Consider the following 22066-nt stretch of genomic DNA (forward strand, 5'->3'; position numbering starts at 1 on the left):
GGTTTTATCTTCCCTATGCAGATCTTTTTGTTTCCAATCTATGGTGAACATCATTTAAAGGGTAATAATTTCATATTTGGATGCACCTGATAAGAATTTAAAAAACCATGAGAGCTTTCGCGAAAGAAAAAAACCCAAGTTTCCCGCTAAGATATCTTCAAAAGCTTAAAATTTTATTCCAATAATCATTTCTCCTAAAGTTCAATTACTATCTGTATTTATAAGACAAAGCCTACAGTTCTAATTCTAATCAATTTAATAAACAATGAAAATTAGGACATTTCAGTGACTTTTTTTTTCAAAAGAAGACGATTGATTCTCACTTTGGTTGGTGGCATGGATTTATCTTGAGGCTAGAATTTACCTCATAGAATAGTGGTAAGTAGTGATTGGATGTCAAGCTTGTACAGTAGTGGTAGGGAGTGTCATTACCAATATATATATGGGGGGAGAGAGAGAGAGAGAGAGAGAGAGAGAGAGAGAGAGAGAGAGAGAGAGAGAGAGAGAGAGAGAGAGAGAGTGCATCATTCCCAAGGACCATACAAGAGGAGGGGAAACCTCCTAGCCATCAATACAGGAAGCCATAGCCCTAGAAAGAGAGTGAGGAGGAGGGGAAGCCTCTAACTCGACAAAATAGCAAGCAAAAGCCATAGGAAAAAGACAACATTCAATGCTTACGAGGGAGAGTGCCCTTACTTGATCTTGCTTCTGATGTTGGGAAGGCCAAGTGCATCACATCTTGCTGCCCTTCTTGCCAGGCGAGGCATGGAGGCCCAAGAGGGATAGAACAAATTGGATCTTGATGAGCAGCCAAAGTTTGCAAGGGCTTCTGCAACTGAGTTTCCCTCTCTGAAATGGTGATTGCAAGTGGGAGACAAAATGCAAAGGAGTGGTTGAATCTCTTTCCAGAGACATTGGATTGCCCAAGGGATTTGTCCTTTCCAGTCAATGAGATCGATTAGAACTTCGCTATCTGATTCCACGATCATCTTGCTCATATTAAAGGCCTTGCAACAGCGGAGCCCATCAAAGAGCGCACGAAATTCCGCAACCATGTTAATGCCTTTCTCGTAGTAAAGAGAGAAAGCTAAGATAACCGTTGATTTTTCATTTCGAATAACTCCTCCTCCACCTGCTTCTCCAGGGTTCCCCTTCGAAGCTCCATCTATGTTGAGTTTAAGAGTTCCTTTAGGGGGTCTCTTCCATTGAATCCAGCAATCCTTTTGAATCCTTGGACGGCAAGGAAAAATGCCAAGCTGTGACAGAGAAAGAACCTCTAACAAGTTTGGTTCCTTGAGAGGAGAATGGCTACAATCCAGGTTTCTGATACCCACTGAAATGGTGCTGATGATTCTATTGGTGGAATTAGATTTTCCTTCCATTCGTCTACTACACCGCTCTTTCCAAATTTCCCAAGCTATGATGGGCGCTGTGAGGCTGAATAGATGGGCTGCTTGAGTTTTTCTTTTAGTTCCTGCTTTCCACCAACTTATAATTCTAGTCTTGATAGACTGAAATTGGATCAGATTGAAGTTCCAAAGGTTGGCAAACTCTGACCAAATAAATCGAGCTAACTCTCCTTCTATGAATAGATGGTTCATCGTTTCCTCTTTATGAATCGAGCAACAAACACATTTGGATGGCGCCTGAATGTGCTTGCTTTTTATTCTTTCATTTGTGGCAATGGATTCCTGGAAAACTTTCCAGAGGAAACAACTGATTTTTGGAGGAAAAGATCCCCAGGTTGGTGCGGCCCAGTTCACATTACTATTTCTAGTCCTGTTGACGATCCATACTGAATTGGTGTTAAAGGTGCCTGATGGGGAGGGACACTAAATCAGAATATCTAGAGATTCATTCAATTGGAGCTTGGTGTTGAACAACGCCTCAATCCAGACCGTCGAGAGGTGTGGTTCAATGATCTCCATGTTCCAGCCCCCTGATGGAAGAAGCATGTCTTTGATGGTAGCAGTGATGTTTATGTCTTCTCTATTTTCAGCCAAGAAGAATAATGGGGTGCTTCCCATCCAGAGATCAGCCCAAAAAGAGATGGATCCATTTCCAACAATCCATCTCGAATTTTGAATCCAAGTAGCTCGAACAGATAAGATTTCTTTCCACATTTTTGAACAACCACGAGTTGATTGGATTAAATTCAAGTGATGTTTTCTGCAGTATATCGATCTGATAAGGGAGCTCCATAACGAGTTGTTAGAGTGAAGGTGGTGAAGAGACTTTAATCTAAATGTTGAGCTTAGTTCCGAAAGGGATTTAGTTGCCAGGCCGCCCTCAACTTTGGGCTTGGATATGCGACTCCATGATACCCAGTGCATTTTGGCTTCTTGATCACTGCTGCCCCACCAAAAACTGGACAACAAGTTCTCTATTCTCTTTACACATTGCTGATAATGTGCGAATAGGAGTGCTTGACAGGACATGATTGATGAGAACTAATCTCCCAGCTTGGGAAAGTTGTTTACCTTTCCAACCCTCTATCTTTCTTCTTATCTTCTGAATTAAATCATCGAAGAAGCTGGATTTCACACGCCCTACATAGAGAGGTAATCCCAATTAAGTGATTGGTGGAATTTTATTGGTGAATCCAGTTGTACTTGCGATAATTTTTCTTCTAGATGGGGAGGTCTTCTCAGAAACAGCAAAGCAACTCTTTGATTTGTTGACTAGTTGACCATGGGTGAGCTGTTCAATGTAATCCCTCAAAATTCCAACTTATGTTCTCTGTTTGCTAATGGTAGATGGGGTGATGCTATTCCTGGCCCTAGTCCCATCCATAAAATTCTTTCTTTAGCTTTAATGAATCCCAATGGTGAAAAAGAGAATCGCATGATCATCTACTTTTTTAGTGTTACCAATCTTGATGGATTTGGAGGTCAGTCCTGTGGAGATTCTCGTACCGGCGCAAACCGTTCCCCAAAATTGCTGATGAGGAGAGTTGGATTAGACAACAGTTCAAAGGTACTAACCAATCGTCGATTGCCATCAGAATTGCATTCGGAGCTGCTGTTTATTTCATCTGGGAAGAAAGAAATGCAAGATATCACGGGAAACCTCATGCTCACAAACAACAAATTCTTCAGAAAATTCTTTTGCTATGAGACAGTGGACCCTGTTCCTCAATCTGGAGGACGAGGCTAATTCTCGAAGCAGATCGATCGCCCTTCACTTTGGGCTATCCTTGTTTAAAAGAATGAAAAGCAAGCATCAGTGTAGTTGGATCAAACCTGACGAGGCTAATTCTCGAAGCAGATCGATCGCCCTTCACTTTGGGCTATCCTTGTTTAAAAGAATGAAAAGCAAGCATCAGTGTAGTTGGATCAAACCTGAGAATAATCTGGTTAAACTAAACACTGATGCCTCGCTAACTGATGCCGGAGAGAGAATTGAAGGTCTTCTGAGAAACTCAAATGGTGATGTAATAAGCATGTTTTCCTTAAATGTGGATAGAGCCCCCATTCATGAGCTTGAAATAGATGCCATCCTGCAAGGTATCCATTGCATGTGGAGGAAATTTGGATTGAAAGTGATTCCATGGTGGCTGTTAAAGCTATCGTGAGTTCAAGTGTCATTGGAAGAAAATTCCCACGATAGCTGATAGCTGATATAAGGGATAGATGCCACTCCTTTAAAAGGTTGGAAATCTCGCACTCTTGGGGTGAAGGAAATGGAGCTGCTGACTTCCTCTCGAAAATAGATTGTCCCTGTAAAGGACCCCGAATTGTCCCCTCAGAGATTCCTCCCTCTCTTCTACTGATTGTATCTAATGATAGGGATGGCTTTAGTTACCCTCGTTTGTAATTCTCCTTTTATTTATTTTTTCTGGTAGGGGTCTTGCCTAACCCCAGCTTGCCCATAAAAAAAAAAAAAGACATCCGTAGTAGTCCAAGGATTTCAATGCTATACTGGCAACCAATTGAACAAGGGATTTACTGACATGACCCCCACATGCCAAGCAAAACCGCTAAGCCATCTCGGATTTGGTGCAACCAAACACATGTAAAAGAATAAAAGAAGGGCCATGACGGAGGTGGTCGGAGCTACAAGGGGAACAACTAAGAAGAAAACAACATAAAACAAATCAAGAATTATGAATAGGAATATTTGGCGGTCAATCTTTGAGAAACTTTCTACCACTCAATTCTAAAAGAATAGCTTTCTCCCACTCAATTCTTGTGGAGGCAGCTTTCTACTGCTCAGTGCTGGGGCAGTCAATATAAAATCTACGTTTAGATTTTAGTTTGATTTATTGATAGTCAAGGACAATCCTTTCATTGGTTGAACAACCAGACCCAATCAGTGTTTGTGTTGTCCGGGTGCAGGAGGTTGCCATGGACACGATGGAATGTATTATTTTGAAAAGTAACCCCTAAGACAGGGATAATTTTGTTTTTTTTCCTGAGATATGAATTTTATTTTATTTTATTTTTCATTTTTCATCGCAGTCCTGTTTACAAAAATGGAGTCTCATTTTTAAAGACTTAATATTCTATTTTAAAAAGAAGTGGGTAAGAGAACCAGATACCTTAAAATCTTGGTTTTCTTTGAAATTGAATTAAGAGTTAAGACTACAATGGACAAATCCTCCTAGTCCCAAAACTGATGAAATATCTTAAACCCTTAAATAGAATTCTATGAAGATAGGCCAAATGTGATCTTAGTTACCAAGCACAAACTTATTCATTGAATTTGGTGAGCCATATTTAACCATTGTCTCTACCAAACTATCACATATTTCCCCATCACAATTTCTCTCTTCCATTTCATTGTTTTGATTAATTTTGTAGCAATATATATATATATATATATATATATATATATATATATATATATATATATATATATATATATATATATATATATATATATAAGGAAAGTGTTGGTGAGCTTAAGCTCACCAAACTTATGGTGAGCTTAAGCGCCCCAATCACATGAGTCCCACATTTTCTGTGGTGATCCAAACAATTCATTTGCAAGGTCCTATCATAGATAGGGTGTGTACCAAAAATCAGCTCCATAGGATCATCCTAACCCCTCCATTTGTGGAGGACAAAAATGGGCAGATTTGTGGACAAATAATGTCTGTCCATTTTGACCTCTACAAATTGATGGATTAGGATGATCCTATGGAGCTGATTTTTGGTACACACCCTATCTATGATAGGGCCCTGCATATGAATGGTTTGGATCACCACAGAAAATGTGGGAGCCATGTGATTGGGCGCTTAAGCTCACCATAAGTTTGGTGAGCAACACTTTCCTCATATGTATATATATTTATGAGAGAAGAGTGTTTCTGCGCTGCAGAGCAGAGAGTTCCCTGTACTGTAGCGTGATTATAACGCACCCCATTGGCTCGTTCAGCGGGTCCCACTTTGCGGGCCCACAAAAGTGACCAATGGGAGGCGTTATAACGCGCTGCAGCGCAAAAACACTTTTCTCTATTTATAAATGATATTTGCACTTCCTCTTTCCATATTAAAACTTTTCTTTTTTATTTTACAAAATTATAGTTAGATCTTGAAGTGTTCTACATTTTCCAACAAACTCTCATAGCCTATCAAAAAGTGTTTAATATAGCGATGAGAACTGTTGTATTGTATCTAAACAAGGAAGTGTAGGACATCATTTATCATGTGCTCGTTCAGCGGGTCTCACTTTTTAGCAGATTTTGTCCTATCCATTTATTTCATCTGAGGTGGCTGTTCTCTCCTGCAAAAGTGAGCTACGAAATGGCTTTTAGCGAAATTGCCTAGCAAATCCCCAATAAAAAAAAAGTGTGTTTATTACTCCAAATCGTGTAATATTCCATCAAGCCCTAAAAAAAACTTGAGATAATTTGCCATAGTCCTAGTCATATACATTGGACACCGAACACACGTACCCCGTACCCAAGATCAACACCAAAGTAAGAAATAAAAGGTTTGAATTCTTTTGGAAGAACCCTTAAAATGCCTTATTGACCAAAATTGGAAGGCCAGCTAACCATATAATACTAATCAGCATCGGTATGGTTGATTTAGTGGCAACCATGAAATGGCCCACACGGTATTGGTTCCATGCCCAATAGCTATCCTTCAACAGGATCCATTCCTACAAAAGTCAACAATTTAGCTTCTTTTAGGGTATGTTTGGCAACCATGAAAAATTATTTCACGGAATATTCGTCGGTCCAATTGTAAAAGAGGAGCATAGAAAGAAAGAGGGGAGGGAGATGACGCGGCACGAGTGGAGAGAGCACAAGTGGAGAGAGCTTGAGAAATCCCTAAAAAACAGTGAAAATTTATTCCCAAAACCCCTCTCACTCCCACCTTCTCAAGTCCCTCCCTTGTCCCCCATGGCCCCATCTCTCACAACTGGTCCCAATAATATTCCATGGTTTCCAAACATGCCCTATGTGAATATGATTTTTATTTAATGGAGATTGTGTACGCTGGGTAGATTCATGAATATTTTCTAAAGGATTCATTTAGCCAACCCCAACTAGTCTGGGACAGAGGCTTTGTTGAGTTGAGTTGAGTTGGAGTTTGTGTACTCACAACATTTGATAATGTGGACATGGTTCTCATGGTCTTAAAGTGGATAAGTCTATTTATGATTATTCTCCAAATGTTCCTCAAGAAACTGTTTTTAGAAAACTCAAATATTGGTTATTCAATATTAGACAATTTAAAATTTTAGAAAATTAAAAAAATGTGAACCAAACAATAAAATTTAAAATTCCAAAAATTTAAAAAACTTATACCAAACAGTAGAAAAAAATTTCCAAAAAGACATTTTTTGTTTTCCCAAACAAAACTTTTGCACATCCAAATTAACGTGCCCTAAAACAATGGTTCGGATGGGTCTAATCAATGTGATATAATTTATAATTGGGAAGTGGGCCCCAAAACTTCCATCCTTCCCCATATCACTATCTCCATTTTTCCTTAAGTCCCTCTTTGTATTGTAGGAATTTTCTGAAAAAGTTTGGAAAGGAAAAATATATCCCCATCCTTCCCCATCTCACTATCCACATTTTTCTTTAAACCCCCTGTTTGGATTGTAGGAGTTTTCTGGAAAAGTTTGGAAATGAAAACTATATCACCATCCTCACCCATCTCACTATCTCCATTTTTCATTGGATTGCATGAATTTTCTGGAAAAGTTTGGAAAGGAAAAAATATATCAAAATTTAACTACTTTATTTTAAACTCGAAAAAAGATAGCTTAGACCAACCCTATTCAATTTTTATTTAGAGAGACCTTCAATTTATCATGTTATCCCTCTGAATTAATCATAGTCATAGCAATTCCCTCTAAAATCGTAGAAAGAAAACATTTTCCCAAGAAAAAAATTTCTTCCAGAAACTTTTTTCTTTCAATCCAAACACGACGAAAATACCCCGAATCTTGACTATGCTCACGTGCCCACTACTGGATAGCGCACTCGGTTGAAATTGTCCATATAATCTCTGTCTTTCTCTCCCAAGTCCCAACTTGTTTGGATGTAGGTATTTCTTTTCCAGGAAAAAACTTTCCTTAAAAAATAAGTTTTCAACGGTTTAGATAAGTAGATAACCTAATAAATCAGGATTTTTTTTTTCTCGGAATACAATTTGTTCGAAAAAGGAGGAAATAAAAATTACAACTTTCCTCATTTATTTCATCGAGACCCGGAAAAACAAAACGTCTTCATGGCTTCGTGACCTCCACTTCCACCCCCTTTTGCTCTTTCTCTAGGGTTTTATCCACCAAAACCCTAGATTTCTTCCTTTTCCATCCATCCTATTCTTCCAGGTATTTTTCCACAGATCTTTTCTTTTCTTTTCTCTCTCTCTCTCTCTCTATATATATATATATATATATTTTTCCTCCCGTATTTTTAATTTTTTTTTCTGAATTTTAATCCTGTCGAAATTGAACCCTTTTTTTTATTTTAGAGATCAGATCTGTGATTTGCATTATTATTTTTTTGGAATGTTGAACAATGATTTGGATTATCTGGATCTTGATTCTCGTTTTATTATGTCCATTAGGTTTTTTTTTTCACCTTGAAGTTCTTTAGTTTTCTGATTTGTTGCATTCCATCAATTTCTCTAGAATTTCATCATATGATAGGATTATTAGTGGATTCTAATTGAACTGGGATTTTGTAATATGTTTTTTGTTGAAATGAATTGCGTTGTTATTAAGATCTCAGCTGGATAATGCCTTTTTTTTTTTTTTTGAATGAATTTGTTTGTTATTAAGTTCTCACCTGGATATTTTTTATGTCTTTTTAGGAGCATATTTTTGTAGAAATGAACTGGTTTGTTATCAAGGCCCTGTTCGTTTAAGATTATGACCACCGATTGTGAGTTCAAAACGTATCATTGGACTCAAAATTATGCTTAATTTAGAGTCCAATAATTCGTTTTGGACTCACAATCGGTTAGTGTAATCTTAAACTGACAGGGCCTCAGATCTCAACTGGATACTGCTAATACCCTGATCGTTTGGAATTATGACAACCGATTGTCACTCCCAATGTAATTTTGAGTCCAATGATCGGATAGGGGTGACAATTGGTTGCAACAATCTCAAACAAACAGGGCCTTATGTTTTTTTTTTTGCGAGTATGTTTTTCGTTGAAATGAATTGGTTTGTTATTAAGATCTCAGCTGGATACTGCTTTTCTATATTTTATATGCTTGATATTATCATATACGATATTCGGTAGGACTTCTCCATTAGCCTGAATGAGCCAGTTCAGCTGCTTCTTGAGAATTGATCGAAGATAATTATGGGCAGTAGAGTGATATGAAAAGCCCCGATTAATACACATTTGAAATGGCTATGATTCCCGTATGGACGGTAATCAATGGATGCTACAGAAGCAAAAATTGTGCTAATATCTCCTACCACATTCAAGCTGTTTAATTGGATCAGCCTTGAGTTTGCATCGTTGTCAAGGTGTGTGTGGCATGCTTAACGACGCCACATTATCTTTTAAAAGAATGTCAAGCATATCTTCCAAAAGCCATTTTTAGGAAAAACCTTATTCTTCTTCTTTCTCTAGTTTCTGGTATAATTTACAGACTATTTGTTGTTAGTCTGTTTCTATTTAAGTATTTTTTTTATCTCTTATTCTTTTAGACTAATACTTGTTTCATAATATATCTTTCAATACTATCACATTTGGAATATCTTGATTTTAGGCCCTATGCATTATATTTTATTCCCGACAGCCATCGACATTTACTGGTCAGGACTTTGATGAGTTGTTTTATGTAATTGGTCCCATTAATCACGCTTGAATGCGACATGGATGGTTGTGCTTGTGGCAATGATAGTAAGTGTCTTCCAAGTTCCAACCACAACCAGGTTTTAAACCTTTATACGTAAGGTGGGATTTACAATTTAGTAGTAATTATAAATTTGTTCCTTTTAGTTGCTTTAGCCATTAGTTACTCCAATGTTAAAATTTGAGTTTTCATAAGAATGGGAACTAAGAGTATAGAAGGTTTAATAACTTTATTGTTCCAGGAACTATGCCTGAACACTTCTCTTACTTTTGGAGGGATGGATCCTGGAGATAAAGTTCTTGCTAAAGGTATGAATTGATTTTGCTTAAGCATGTTTGGTTTTGCAATGGTGCTTCCCTTTTTATCTTGGCGAAATTGAATACTGACTGATATCTGAGTGAGTAATTTAATTCAAGGTTTAATGACTTGACTTGGTTTCAGAGTAGTTCTTTTAAAGCTGAAATTGATACAACTTGCTGAAACTGAGTTGTAATGGCTAAAGCTGAGCTTTTTGCTTCCTTTTTCATTTTCTTTGGGAGAGAGGGTTGGGAAATCATAAAAAAATATGTTATTTTTGTAAGAAATAGAGAGAACTGAAAATATTTCAGAAATTAAGTTATAAATTTTAAGTTTCTTTACTTTTCAATCAAATTTCACTATATCAATCTCATAGTCACTATGGAAATAATACAAGCTTGTAACTTGGATCTTGCCTATCAAGTTACTGGATACAAATTACAGACCTAGATGAGGACCCCAACTTGAAGTAATAGTAATGATCCACTTTTACATGATCCAACTTCACCCTCTTTAACAAGTTAAAAAAGTTTAAATTTTGTAAAGCTACATACATTATCATTAAATCAATATTATCATAAGTGCTCTCACACTATCATAGCCGTGGGCACCTCCTGTGTTGACCTCATAATGCTATAAACCCAACGATATCCCCCGACATGCTATCCTGCAAGTAATTCAGATTGTTCCCACGTTTGATTGTTATTTAATGCACTGTTTCATCTTCCATGACCTTCATCCATCATGAGACATTTCCTCTTGGCAAGTATGGCTATAACAGAAAAAGAATGAGACGCACAAAACATTTTTGAGATTTGTGTTGAAACTCCTTCATAGGTGAAAGTGTGATTTTCTCCCTTATAATTTATACTAAATCATACAAATCATGTGAGGGCTTTTTTTCTAATTCATCAGATCTTATCAGATCCAGACATATCTATGGACCCTGAATATGGATCCATAATATTTGGAACTCTAATAGGATTCTGAAATATGGTTCTGCAAATGATCTTTCTGATTAACATTAGTGTCCAGATCCATTTTGATTGTATCGAATCCTTATGATCCATGGAACTGTTTGTATCTGTTGATGCCCTTAGATGCAGCAAAGTTAAAAATCAGTAGAAATTAAAAAAAAAGAAAAGAAATCATTTAGGAAAATGTAAGAAACCATTACACCTACCTAATGTAATAAATAAACATACATTTAATCTTGGTGAGCCTAAGTAATATCACAATTATAAACCAAGAAAAACAACCTAAACATAACTAACCAAATGCCAAATATGTTTATACACTACAAAACATAAATTTAAATATTAATGTTTTCAAATGTTCTCAAATCTCTCATTCGGAGTTCACATAATCCTCCCACTCAGCATCATCATCATCTCCACCACCAGCCTGTTCAACACCACCCACTTGAGCTTAATCATGTATTATTCCTGTTCTATGGGATCAACACTTGGTTGTTCAATAAAGTGCTGGTCATCCTTGTTAAGACGAACAAGGTCATCGTACACAGTTCAATCTTGCATGACAAAAAATTAGATAGGCTGATGGGGTTTGTAGTGTTTCATCTCCTCTTTCTTGTTTCTCTGTTAGATTACGATACAAATTCTAGTTAGTGTGAAGTGAATATTTATTATGGAATTGTAGAAGAGTAAAAACATTGCAAAAGTATGCCTTTCTCCAAACTTAAAGTTTTAGTGAACATAAAAACATCACAATAATATGCTTTTCTCCAAACTTAAAGTTTCAGTGAACATAGACCATATTGTTCATTATTTGATGATCCAATCTATTTTTTTCTCCCAGTGGATGTGTTTGAAAGCACTCTAATTCCTTTCTTATATGATGGGGATCAAAATCAGCACGTGAAGGAGGCTCAAGAGAGACAACATTTCGGGGTTGTCTCTGTTTTCTTGGTTTGTATCTGTGTCTTTGTACTTGAAGGTGGACCTTCTCAGTCTTCTTTTAATGAATCCTGTTACCATTCAAAAAAAAAAAAGGAGGGTCAAGAGATGTCAATCAAGGAAATGATGAGGTGGGTCCAATAGGACCACCCACTTGATTTTGAAGAAATGTTGAGAGGAATTCACGCGGAGCATATTTTTAGGCAAGAAAAAGTCCATGATTTGTTTGAATGTTGTCAAACAGTCTCCACAACGATTTAATGTGAGACAATAAGGAGCCTATTCCACCCAAGCTTACCTGGAACGCAGTTCGTTCCAGTACGCGGTACGGGAACGAGTACGGGGTACGATGGTAGCCCGGTACGCGGTACGATGAGGGTAGGCTAAGCCGGTTGGCTATTTTAGCTCGCAGGTCGATTTGGAGTGCAAATCGAGGTCGCTCTGGTACTATATATATATAATTTCATATATTTTTACAGAAAAATCATTCTATAGTCCATACTACATACAATTAATAAACAAAACCAAAAACCTCGTGTATGCTATTCATATATATTCAAAATGCAAATTACAGTTCCAATCCAATCCATAATATATAAAATTTGAAGATCTTCAAATATCACTAGATTAAGTACCAACATATATTGCATTCTCGATTTTAAATGAAAGCAAACAGAAAATAACTATCCGGTTCTGAAATAAGAATATAAAAATATGAACAAACTAATAAACTATTGTACAACTCTCTTTTCCTAGTCCACCGAAGTGTTCCCTCTCTCTATGCATCTCTCCCTTTCGCGCGGGTCGCTCGGGTCACCATTTTTGGTGATCCGGGTCGCAAACGACCCACGTTTCGGATCGGCGACCCCCGGATCGCAGGTCGGAGAGTGGGAAGGCGATCCCGGTAACTTTGATTCCACCTTGGTCTGCATTCAGATAGTTTCTTTTATAATTCATTGATTTTATTATTTAAGTGAGAAGTTAATAGGGGATAAATCATATAGTCCAGTTGGACATGTGTTAATTGTTTAAGTGAAATATGATTTGTTACTAGGAGAGGCATGTGTTCTTTGATAATATTAGTTGTTTGAGTTTAAGCCATAGAGTTTGAATAGGAGTCTAGAGTAAGTGGTCATGGAGAAGTCTATATATGTAAGGCCTTAGGGCCATCTAACTACATTATGAATGAATGAGTGAAAATGAATTTTCTGCAAACAGCTTGCAAACGTGGGTCTGAAGCCTTCTTCTCCAAGGTATGAGGCCTTGATCCTGCGTGTGATGCCTAGGATTTATGTGGTGTAACTCTAGCATACCTATCTTTCCGTTTATCTCGTTGTAAGTGTGATACCTTCCTCTAGATGTAAGCCTAGAACTTCTAGAGTGAATCGATTGTATTTGCTTCTTTACATTCACTTATTACAGGAATTTGTTTCTGCATATTTCTCTTTAAATTTGTGTTTTCTTCATAATAGATCATTACTTCTCTATTCATTCGATCTTTTCACTCTCCAATCTTTCATTCATCTAAGGTCTTAGAACTTCATCTCCATTCCACGATCATTTTTAGAACATTAACTGTCATACTTGTTGGTAGGATTTCCACACCATCTATTCATTCAGTTTGAATGCTTTGACCCTTATGCTAGATCTGAACTGTTACATCTGTTTGTTGCATTCAAGGCACATAAATAACCTTGGCACAACCGGTTGTTCCAGTTTGTTATCTTAAATCTGTAAAGCCTGAACCCTTTTCTTCTGTACCCTATTGCATCAACCTGTTTATTCTTAAATCCAGCCATATAATGATCTGAATTTTCCTTTCTAGTTTCCTCTTCCATTTTGATCCTACGTCGCTACTCACTATCCCTTCGAACTATAACAATGTCTAAGAATTCGAACGATGAAGGTTTGTAGTTTGGGGTAATCGTTCCCAAAGTCGGACCACCATGCAACTATGATGATAAACTTAACTCAATAATGTCTCATTAAAGTTTCAAAATCAAACCAAAGCAAAAGGGAAAAAAACAAATAACATTTGAGAAAAAAATTCCTTTACCTGGACTTAGCTTGTCACAGTTTCAATTAGCCATAGGTAAACCCAAGTCACCTGATGCAGATCAATACTCTTCAATCTAATATTGGACTAGATCTGGTGTTTTAGCCTTTTAGGTTTAGCTACTTGGCAAACCTAAGTCATCCAATAACCCACTAGTAATCTTTGTGCCTTGAAAAAGGGGGTTTGAAAAATAATGCCACATTAAGGAAGTATCCACTACATGAAAGTGACTGGAGCTGCTCATTTCATCTTTTGTTGATCACCCTCCAGATGGGCCAATAAATATGTTTCTTTTCAAGTGCAACAGCCGTCCAGGATTATATATGAACATGGTTATCTCTCTCTCTCTCTCTCTCTCTCTCTCTCTCTCTCTCTCTCTCTGGTGTTTGCTATTATAGGAAACTCATCTGGCTTTGTTATGTTTATGCAAGGTACTGCAAGGGGTCCAATGAAACTCTGTTATTTCACTTCTAGTTTTTTTTTTTCTCAGCAACTTTAGGCTCATTTTTGTTATAAACTGTACAATGCTATGACCTATGAGAACCCACGTATTGAAGTGCTTCATAAAAAATTCCAAATAATGCATTGAAATTCTTCAGAGTACCTGATGCATCCACATATTTAATAAATATTACAACTTTGCGGCAGTTAAGCAATAGATTATCAATGGATACTATTTCTTATTTGTCCAACGATCATCCGTAATAGAGCATCCCAAGAATGTCCACAAATATTTGATCTCTACCAAATATTCTTCAAAATCATTTTTCTTAAATAGTGATAAGATTTGTTTCATATCCAAAACATGCATCAATCATTACCTGCCAATACTGGGACTTCACTGCATGGAACAAGATGATGCCACCATATCAAAACTTCCCAATTGCCATATTAACCCTATCCACTTGCCCCTTGGTAGGCAAAGCACTTCTTATGCTTGGTCGCGATCCAGGGGTTGTCTTAGTAATTGCAAATTTTTATTCATCCTCCTCTTCCATAGATGTCCAAATGAAACAAGGTGTTCTGGACAAAATATCCATAACAGTCCGGTTTGAACGAAATTTTTGCAATATTTTTAGAATCCCTTCTGGACTGTTTCATTTGTGTTCGTGTTACAGAGTCCATTCAAGAACCGTTTTTTTTTTTTTTTTGAGGGGGGGCCGGGGAGGATTTTGTTCGAAATGGAATGGAATTGACAACCAAGTCTTGTTCTTGTTGCAAAGGACAATTGAACCATATATGGCATGCTTTGATGGGAACAATATCCAATCATAAATTCTGACGCATTTGATCAGGTCCAAGTTCTAAATCCTCGTCAACTTATTTTGCTTCTTCACTGCTTCTGCTAATCTCCTTGTCATGACATTCTTCATCTTCCTTTGCGTTTTCTCTTTTGACAATATGTACCTAGCCCTTTGAGGACATTGATTGGATTGATCTCTTGGTTCAATATACTAATTGAATACTAATAGTTTTGGTGTAAGTTATAATTAGCAAGCCCCACAATCTTTTGCTACCTTTCCTAAATTAATCTTTGGTAGGAGCACATGGTTGTAGTTGATAAATGTGGCGTTGGCTTTCCTACTTGATTCGATGAAGGATGGAGTGCACCTTGATGAAAAAAGCCTTGAATTTTGAGTTTCATCCATCGTCAATGCTAAATGATATGTGCATCACTCAACGAGTTGAATTTTTTGAGTCAACTCTTATTGAGTCGTCAAACACAATCCATTGGGATAACATGTGGTGATTTCTTTTTCTGTTTAATTGAGGTCATCTCTCAATTATAACAAGTAGATCTCCGTTTATTTCTCAAGTATAGTTTCAAAACTCCCCTGCATCATTGTTGAATCGTCCAACATGGTTTTAAACTTCCACTGTAACTGGCACGAAACAACTGAAATGTTTTCGTTTTCATCCTCATCGAAACACGTACCGAAACTGAAATGCATACCAGAACTAAAATTATATAGTGGTATACTACTATATCTGCCATTAAAAAAAGTGGCATACCATATATATGTTACACAATTGTATTTATATGAATTGCATGCGAAATGTGGTGTATGAATTTTTTATAAATATTTATATGAATTACATTTGAAACGTGGTATGTACTGAATCATCTGACACACGCTACAACACATGTCACTAGGTGTTTGATGTTGTTAAAGTATCATGCATGGCTATCTAGTTTATGTGATGGCTTCTAAGTGTGTAAAACCATCATGCATGATTATCTTGTTTATATGATGGCTTCTAAGTATGTATTTGTGCCTTCTTTTTTTTTTTGTGAATCGCATGTATTTGTGCTTATTCTACCTTTTCCTAAAGTTTCATTCTAAAATTCTATCATTTGCATATGTTTCCGCATATTTTCATAATTTTACTGGATTTTTACTGAAAATTTCTTCCAAAACTGAAATGTTTCTGTTTTCATGGTGATCTAAACTAAAGCCAAAACCAAAATCTAAAATCTTGAGCCCAAATCGACTCTTTTGCCTTGGCTGCGTTCTTGTCAGTGTCTGCGTTTTGCCTTACAAAGTTAATTAAAACTCATCGGAGTCCCGAATTATGGCCTCTTTGACCGAGTACTTAGCCGCACCAACCGAGAACTTGGACGCATCACCCGAATACCCGATCTCGTTGTGCCAAGTCAACTAGGATTTGCTTTGGCCACATTTTGACCTGCATGGCCGCATCTGCGTTTTGAAACACTGTTCTTAACACTCCAATCGTGTTGCTTCAAGTTTTGACAACATTGATAGAGGCCTTGAATAGAGTTGACAGGTAGGAGTTTCTTGCATAGCCCTACTTGCACCTTCTCCACAAATAAATTTTCTCCTTTTTCATGATGCAAGTAGTTGTTCTCGAGATCAACCCACCAAGTCAAGACATTGCTGGACAACATGGTAGCAACCAAAAAAAAAAGTTTCAGCTTCTTTTTGTCATCCATCTCCTTGTATTCTAACACTTGCCAAGTATAGAGAGCCAATTAAGAAAGTTTTGCACACACAATTGTCGATGGAAATTGGATATTTCTACTTCTAGACCCATATCTTTAGCTGGAACACCAATATTTAATTTCATCCACAAAATTTCTTGCACAAACACCCTTGGCCCTATGTGCAGTCCTTTCTGGTCTCTTTTTAATAAAGATTATTGTTATTGTTCCCAAAAAATTGATGGCTTTCAGAATGACAGCATGATGATGTCAGCTGAAAGGACTGCACATGTGTACGTAGAAACAATCTTTCTGCCCATGCCTGAATGTGCCATGACTATCAGTGGAATACTTTCAAGCATAGCATTTCAGTAGTGTTTGATTCACATAAGTGGCACCTAGTAGTGTTTTTATGACTTGTCTTTGGTTATAAAACCACTAGAAGGGATTGTTCCTGGTAAACAAGGGTACGCATCTTTTTCTTGTTATGTGACTAAATTATTGTTTAGTACAGTGACTAATGACCCAATGATTATGTTTCTGGGAATCTAGGCATTCTTTACCACATCTTCTACCCTTGGGGTAGGTACTATGTGATAAATCAACAGTTAGTCCCTTCTACCCTTGGTTCCATCTCTTACAGAGGGATACTTGCTTCCAAAGAATGCAAATGACGAGCAGGTGACACATGTACAAGGATGTACCAGGTAGATAAGCTATATTTTGGAAGAAGATTAAGGACTATTTTCCACTACCAAAATATAATGAGATTATATTTTCGATTAATCATTATTTACAGATGAGACTATTTCTCTCTCTGTTTTTTTGAATGGTACAGATGAGATTATTTCTTTTCAAAGAAAAAATAATCTCATTTTCAATTAATGGTTATAATGGCTTGATATCTATGAATCCATTTTAGATGGTATAGTTAATGGCTTTTAAAGAGGCCTTATTGTTTCTTTTGCAGATAACCTTATTTACAAATAAGGTACTATTTTGGTGGTACCTAAAGAGGCCCTCTAAGTCGTTTCCATTGCCAAATAATTGAGAATTATAACTTACTCAAGGGACAAGAAAATGCTATAAATGTCAACTAAAAGTTTAAATTGTAAAGATCAACAAACTTATTGTTGATGTTTAGAATTTTTCTTACATTAAAATTAAGTACTTGAAAATGTTCCGACTTGCTTTTTTTTTTCTTTTTTCTTTTTCCTCTTTCTTTCTGCAATTTCCAAAAAGCATTTAAAGCAAATTACATAATCTTGCCCGGAGCACCCTCTATTTCAGACGATCACTTTATCCACCAGTGGAGCATGCATCATATCTAGCAATTATTCAACACTATCACAAGGAATACAAGGGTGCCTGACCATATTTTCCGAAGAACAACAGGGGAAGCAAAGTTTCAGCTGGCAGAGCCTTCCATCTGCTGTTCCTCAATGTGATGGCCCATGCCCCCAAAAGCTTCCCCTTATGACGGCCATTACCCTCCTATCAATGTAGACATGCACTCTGAATGTGGAGCATTGGACTTTCCTGTCTAGTGACCTGAAAATGGACAGATTGGAAAAAAATAAAATAAAAGCCATTGTACCACTTTCACTGTGAAAATTTTCATTGATCAGAGGCTTAGGTCCATCTGTTGAAGGAGATTTTTGGGCCATGGTCCATGCAATAATTGCCAGACTGAAATGAAAACTGCAAATGACGTGAAACAGATGCAGAAACATTTCATTTTACAATTATTTTTTTACCGCCACTACCAGATATGGGAAACAGGTGTGAAACTTCGGTATTTATGAGGGTGAAATAAGTTTCTGGGTAACTATGTCATCCACCGTGGAGCCTAGCACGCATGTGAACAGATTTGTCTGCCTCAAAAATAAATGCCATACGTTACCATATGGAATATCTTTGGTTGTTCATCTACAAGCACATAAGGTTTCATAACACTATCTTTGGGTTGTGCTAGTGTAACTAATAATAGCTCGTAGCATTATATGAGCCAGTTTGATGCATTCTGTTTTATTTTTTTTGGTTCTTAGCACCTGTTCCAACTTTTTGTTCTCTTCCATTCTCACAGTTCGGGTATAATTCAATACTCAGGAAAAGTTTATTGCATATCTTGCCTTTATACATTATGTTTCCCTGACTTTCTTTTTCGAAAGTTACTGAGTTTGTATATCTGTTCAGTTTTTCAACCGCATGCATTAGTGCACCTGTTCTGCTATTCTCTGTATTTTTCACTTTATCTAAAGGACTTTGTTTTGGCGCTGCTTCAAGTTTTTGGCCTACAGACTCTTTCTTCCGGTGCTAAAAGTGCCCCCGAGAAAAATGGAAATGCACATGAGATTCATCGACGCCAAGCAATCGGCCGAGAGCATCTCAAGTCCTGTCTAAAGAAAGAGCTTGCCCGGAATAACGTAGGGTGTAAAATGACTGAACAGCTTGTCAAAATGAGTACCAAAGGATGCAAGAACCAAGAGTCTAGAAAAACCTCTTTGAGTCCATCAACAATCGCCAATAATCAAGCTCCTAGGAAGCAGCAGAGGAAGGGGGAGCATCCCGTTCGACTCCCATCAGCCACAGAACTGTCTGCAGATGGTGGTTCTTCTAACACTTGGATCTGTAAGAACTCAGCGTGTAGGGCAGTTCTAACCTCAGATGACACATTTTGTAAGAGGTGCTCGTGTTGCATTTGTCATCTCTTTGACGATAACAAGGATCCCAGTCTTTGGCTGGTCTGTACATCTGAATCCGGTGAGCGTGACTCATGTGGGTTGTCTTGCCATATCGAATGTGCTCTCCAACGCCAAAAAGCCGGGGTTGTCAATCTTGGACAATTGATGCAACTAGATGGGAGTTACTGTTGTGCTTCTTGTGGCAAAGTCTCAGGAATAATTGGGTGAGTTGATGCTTGCATTTCATGTTCAAGAGAGTATAAAATACTACTTTCTTAGTTGAGTTTGAGGCTTTCTTCTTTCCTTTTGATAAGTAGCATGTCTCCATCTTTTTACCATGGTAACTTGAAAAGGGCAGTGCCATTCTAGTGAAATAGTGACGTCTAGTTTACTTATAATAGATGGTGGGTTCCCTTGGGACTGATTTTATTTATTGTCTGCAGATGTTGGAAGAAGCAACTGGTGATAGCCAAGGATGCTCGACGTGTAGATGCGCTCTGCTATCGTATATCCTTGAGTTACAGGCTTCTGGATGGTACTTCCAGGTTCAAAGACCTGCATGAAATTGTTGGAGATGCTAAGGCCAAGCTCGAAACTGAGGTGGGTCCTGTGAATGGTGTTTCGGCCAAGATGGCACGGGGCATTGTCAGTAGGCTCTCAGTTGCCGGTGATGTGCAGAAACTATGCCTCCTTGCAATTGAGAAGGCAGATGCATGGCTGAACACCACTTCTCATTCTAACCCAAATCACAGAGGTAAGTTTAGACAACAATTCAACCATATTTTCCTTCTCCTCTATGAAATTTCACATATCATTATATAAATTCGTTCCTTGTTTTGTTGAGTGCAGAGGATTCACTTCCTTCTGCTTGTAGGTTTCAATTTGAAGATGTAACTTCTTCATCTCTAGTAATTGTATTGAAAGAAACATGTCATGCGTCATCTGATAATATTGAAGGTTACAAGCTTTGGTATTGCAAGAGCCGAGAACAGCCACACCAGGAGGATCCCATTTGTGTCTTTCCGAGAGCTCAGAGAAGGATTCTAGTCTCGAATTTGTTACCATGTACCGAATACACCTTTCAAATAATTTCGTTCACAGATTCCGGCGACTTTGGTCACTCTGAGGCCAAGTGTTTCACTAAGAGTGTAGAGATAATTCATAAGGGTGCTGACTCGGCGGCAGCAACAGATCATAAGAACGAAAACTTGGGTGTCGAAGGAAGCTCTTCCAGTGCAAAGAGAGAGCCCAATATCACAACAGTTGGATCCCCTGGTTTTAAGGTCCGAGACCTGGGAAAAGTACTGCGTCTAGCTTGGGCTCAAGAACAAGGTTGCTTTGATGGGCTTTGCAGTGCCGACATGGAAGAATGTTGTGGGAATGGTGTGATGAAACCTGAAACCCTAGAAGAAGACAACCCCACGTTTGTTTCGCGTGGGCTTGACCTAAATGTTGTCTCGGTGCCAGATCTTAACGCAGAGCTATCTCCCCCTCCAGAGTACTCCAGAGACGAAGATATCGGATGCACTTCAGAACAGATTGTGGAAGCTGAAGAGGATATCAATTCTCGAGGGACAGAGAAGAACGGTCAAGATCGATCAAATGGTAGTGGTGACTCGCAGACTTGGGCAGTTAGGCCAATCAGAGAAGTGCCCGCGGTAGAGTCCCGAACAGAATTGTGCAGGAAAAGAACATCAAGTGATTGTGATAGCACTTTAATTAACGGGTCACCATTGCAATTCTCAGGTGGGTCCGGGCGGTTGGATGGAAGCTACGAGTACTGCGTGAAGATTATCCGTCAGTTGGAATGTGGAGGTCACATTGAACAGGAGTTCAGGATGAAGTTTCTTACTTGGTTTAGCTTGAGATCAACTGAGCAGGAGCGTAGAGTGGTGAATACCTTCATTCAAACTCTGATTGATGACCCAAGTAGCTTAGCTGGGCAACTGGTTGATTCGTTTTTGGAAATCGTTTCGAGTAAGAGACCACGGAATGGTTTCTGTAGTAAGCTGTGGCACTGATGTGAGGAATTTGGGGCCCACTGATGGATTTCTCGACAAGATAAGTTTCCTTGATTGTTCTTGTCATTTATATGTATAGGCATTTTATGATTATCTTAGGTAGCAATTCATTCCCCAATGTGTAGATTTATTGGTATGATTGCCGGGCTGAGGTTTTGAGTCGCTGCCCGTTGAGAAGGTTTTTTATTATTATGCACTGGGGCCTTGCTGGAGCAGAAGAGGTTTTTGCTTTGAAGGCTCTCTGTCACTTCTACTCATTCTGCTGTTTTGAAGCACTGACATTTTTTCAATCCTGGAGAAATCAGGTTCATTCAATTTCATCTCCTATTTGTTGGAGATGGGTGGATTAGATGATGGTTTATGTATAATTTCATTCCCTAATGCTCTACTTTTGCGAATTGAATGTTTTTTAAGCACATTTTGTTGACTATTTGCATGTATCTGTAACGAGGAATGCTTAACTGAAGGGTGCCCTTGCAAAAACCCAGCGGTAAGGGCGTCCTATTGGTACCATTCAAAAAAAGATGTCACCCAACTGCATTTATAATGACAGTGAAAAATGCAAAATTGAATGAATGATAAATGCGGTTGTGCGACTGGATCCAATGGTGAGCCCTTGGTGGTTGGTTTTTGCAAGGACGACATTAAGTTTAGCATTCCTCATCTGTAATAGTAAAAATGTATGCGGGCTATTAGAGTGAGAGTAGTATACCAGAGTATATGGTATATGTTGTGTGTATTTAAAAGTTTTAATGAAGGATGAACAAAAATAGTCGAGTACAATAAATAAAGAAAATAACTTGAAGAAAAACACGAATGTAAAATGGAAGGACTCTGCAAGAAATTGATTATTAGCCCACATAGATG

General features: G+C 37.9%; 1 protein-coding gene across 3 annotated transcripts; it reads left to right on the forward strand.

The window, feature by feature from the left end:
* Positions 1 to 7638: 7638 nt before the first annotated feature.
* On the forward strand, positions 7639 to 21629 carry LOC143847002 (VIN3-like protein 1). Of its 3 annotated transcripts, none has more exons than XM_077355651.1 (6): positions 7659 to 7794; positions 9225 to 9382; positions 9523 to 9589; positions 18781 to 19402; positions 19622 to 19932; positions 20028 to 21629. In XM_077355651.1, exons 3-6 carry the CDS (start codon positions 9559 to 9561, stop codon positions 21197 to 21199), a joined length of 2136 nt encoding a protein of 711 aa, XP_077211766.1. In that variant the 5' UTR covers positions 7659 to 7794; positions 9225 to 9382; positions 9523 to 9558; the 3' UTR covers positions 21200 to 21629. The 3 variants fall into 3 exon arrangements, with proteins under 3 accessions (XP_077211765.1, XP_077211766.1, XP_077211767.1); XM_077355652.1 differs by having other exon boundaries at positions 7666 to 7794; positions 9330 to 9382; XM_077355650.1 differs by lacking the exon at positions 9225 to 9382 and having other exon boundaries at positions 7639 to 7794.
* Positions 21630 to 22066: the final 437 nt, after the last annotated feature.

The sequence above is a fragment of the Tasmannia lanceolata genome, unplaced genomic scaffold, assembly GCF_043159265.1.
Source record: "Tasmannia lanceolata isolate RefF3 unplaced genomic scaffold, GAP_Taslan_0.1 ptg000015l, whole genome shotgun sequence".
Lineage (NCBI taxonomy): Eukaryota > Viridiplantae > Streptophyta > Magnoliopsida > Canellales > Winteraceae > Tasmannia > Tasmannia lanceolata.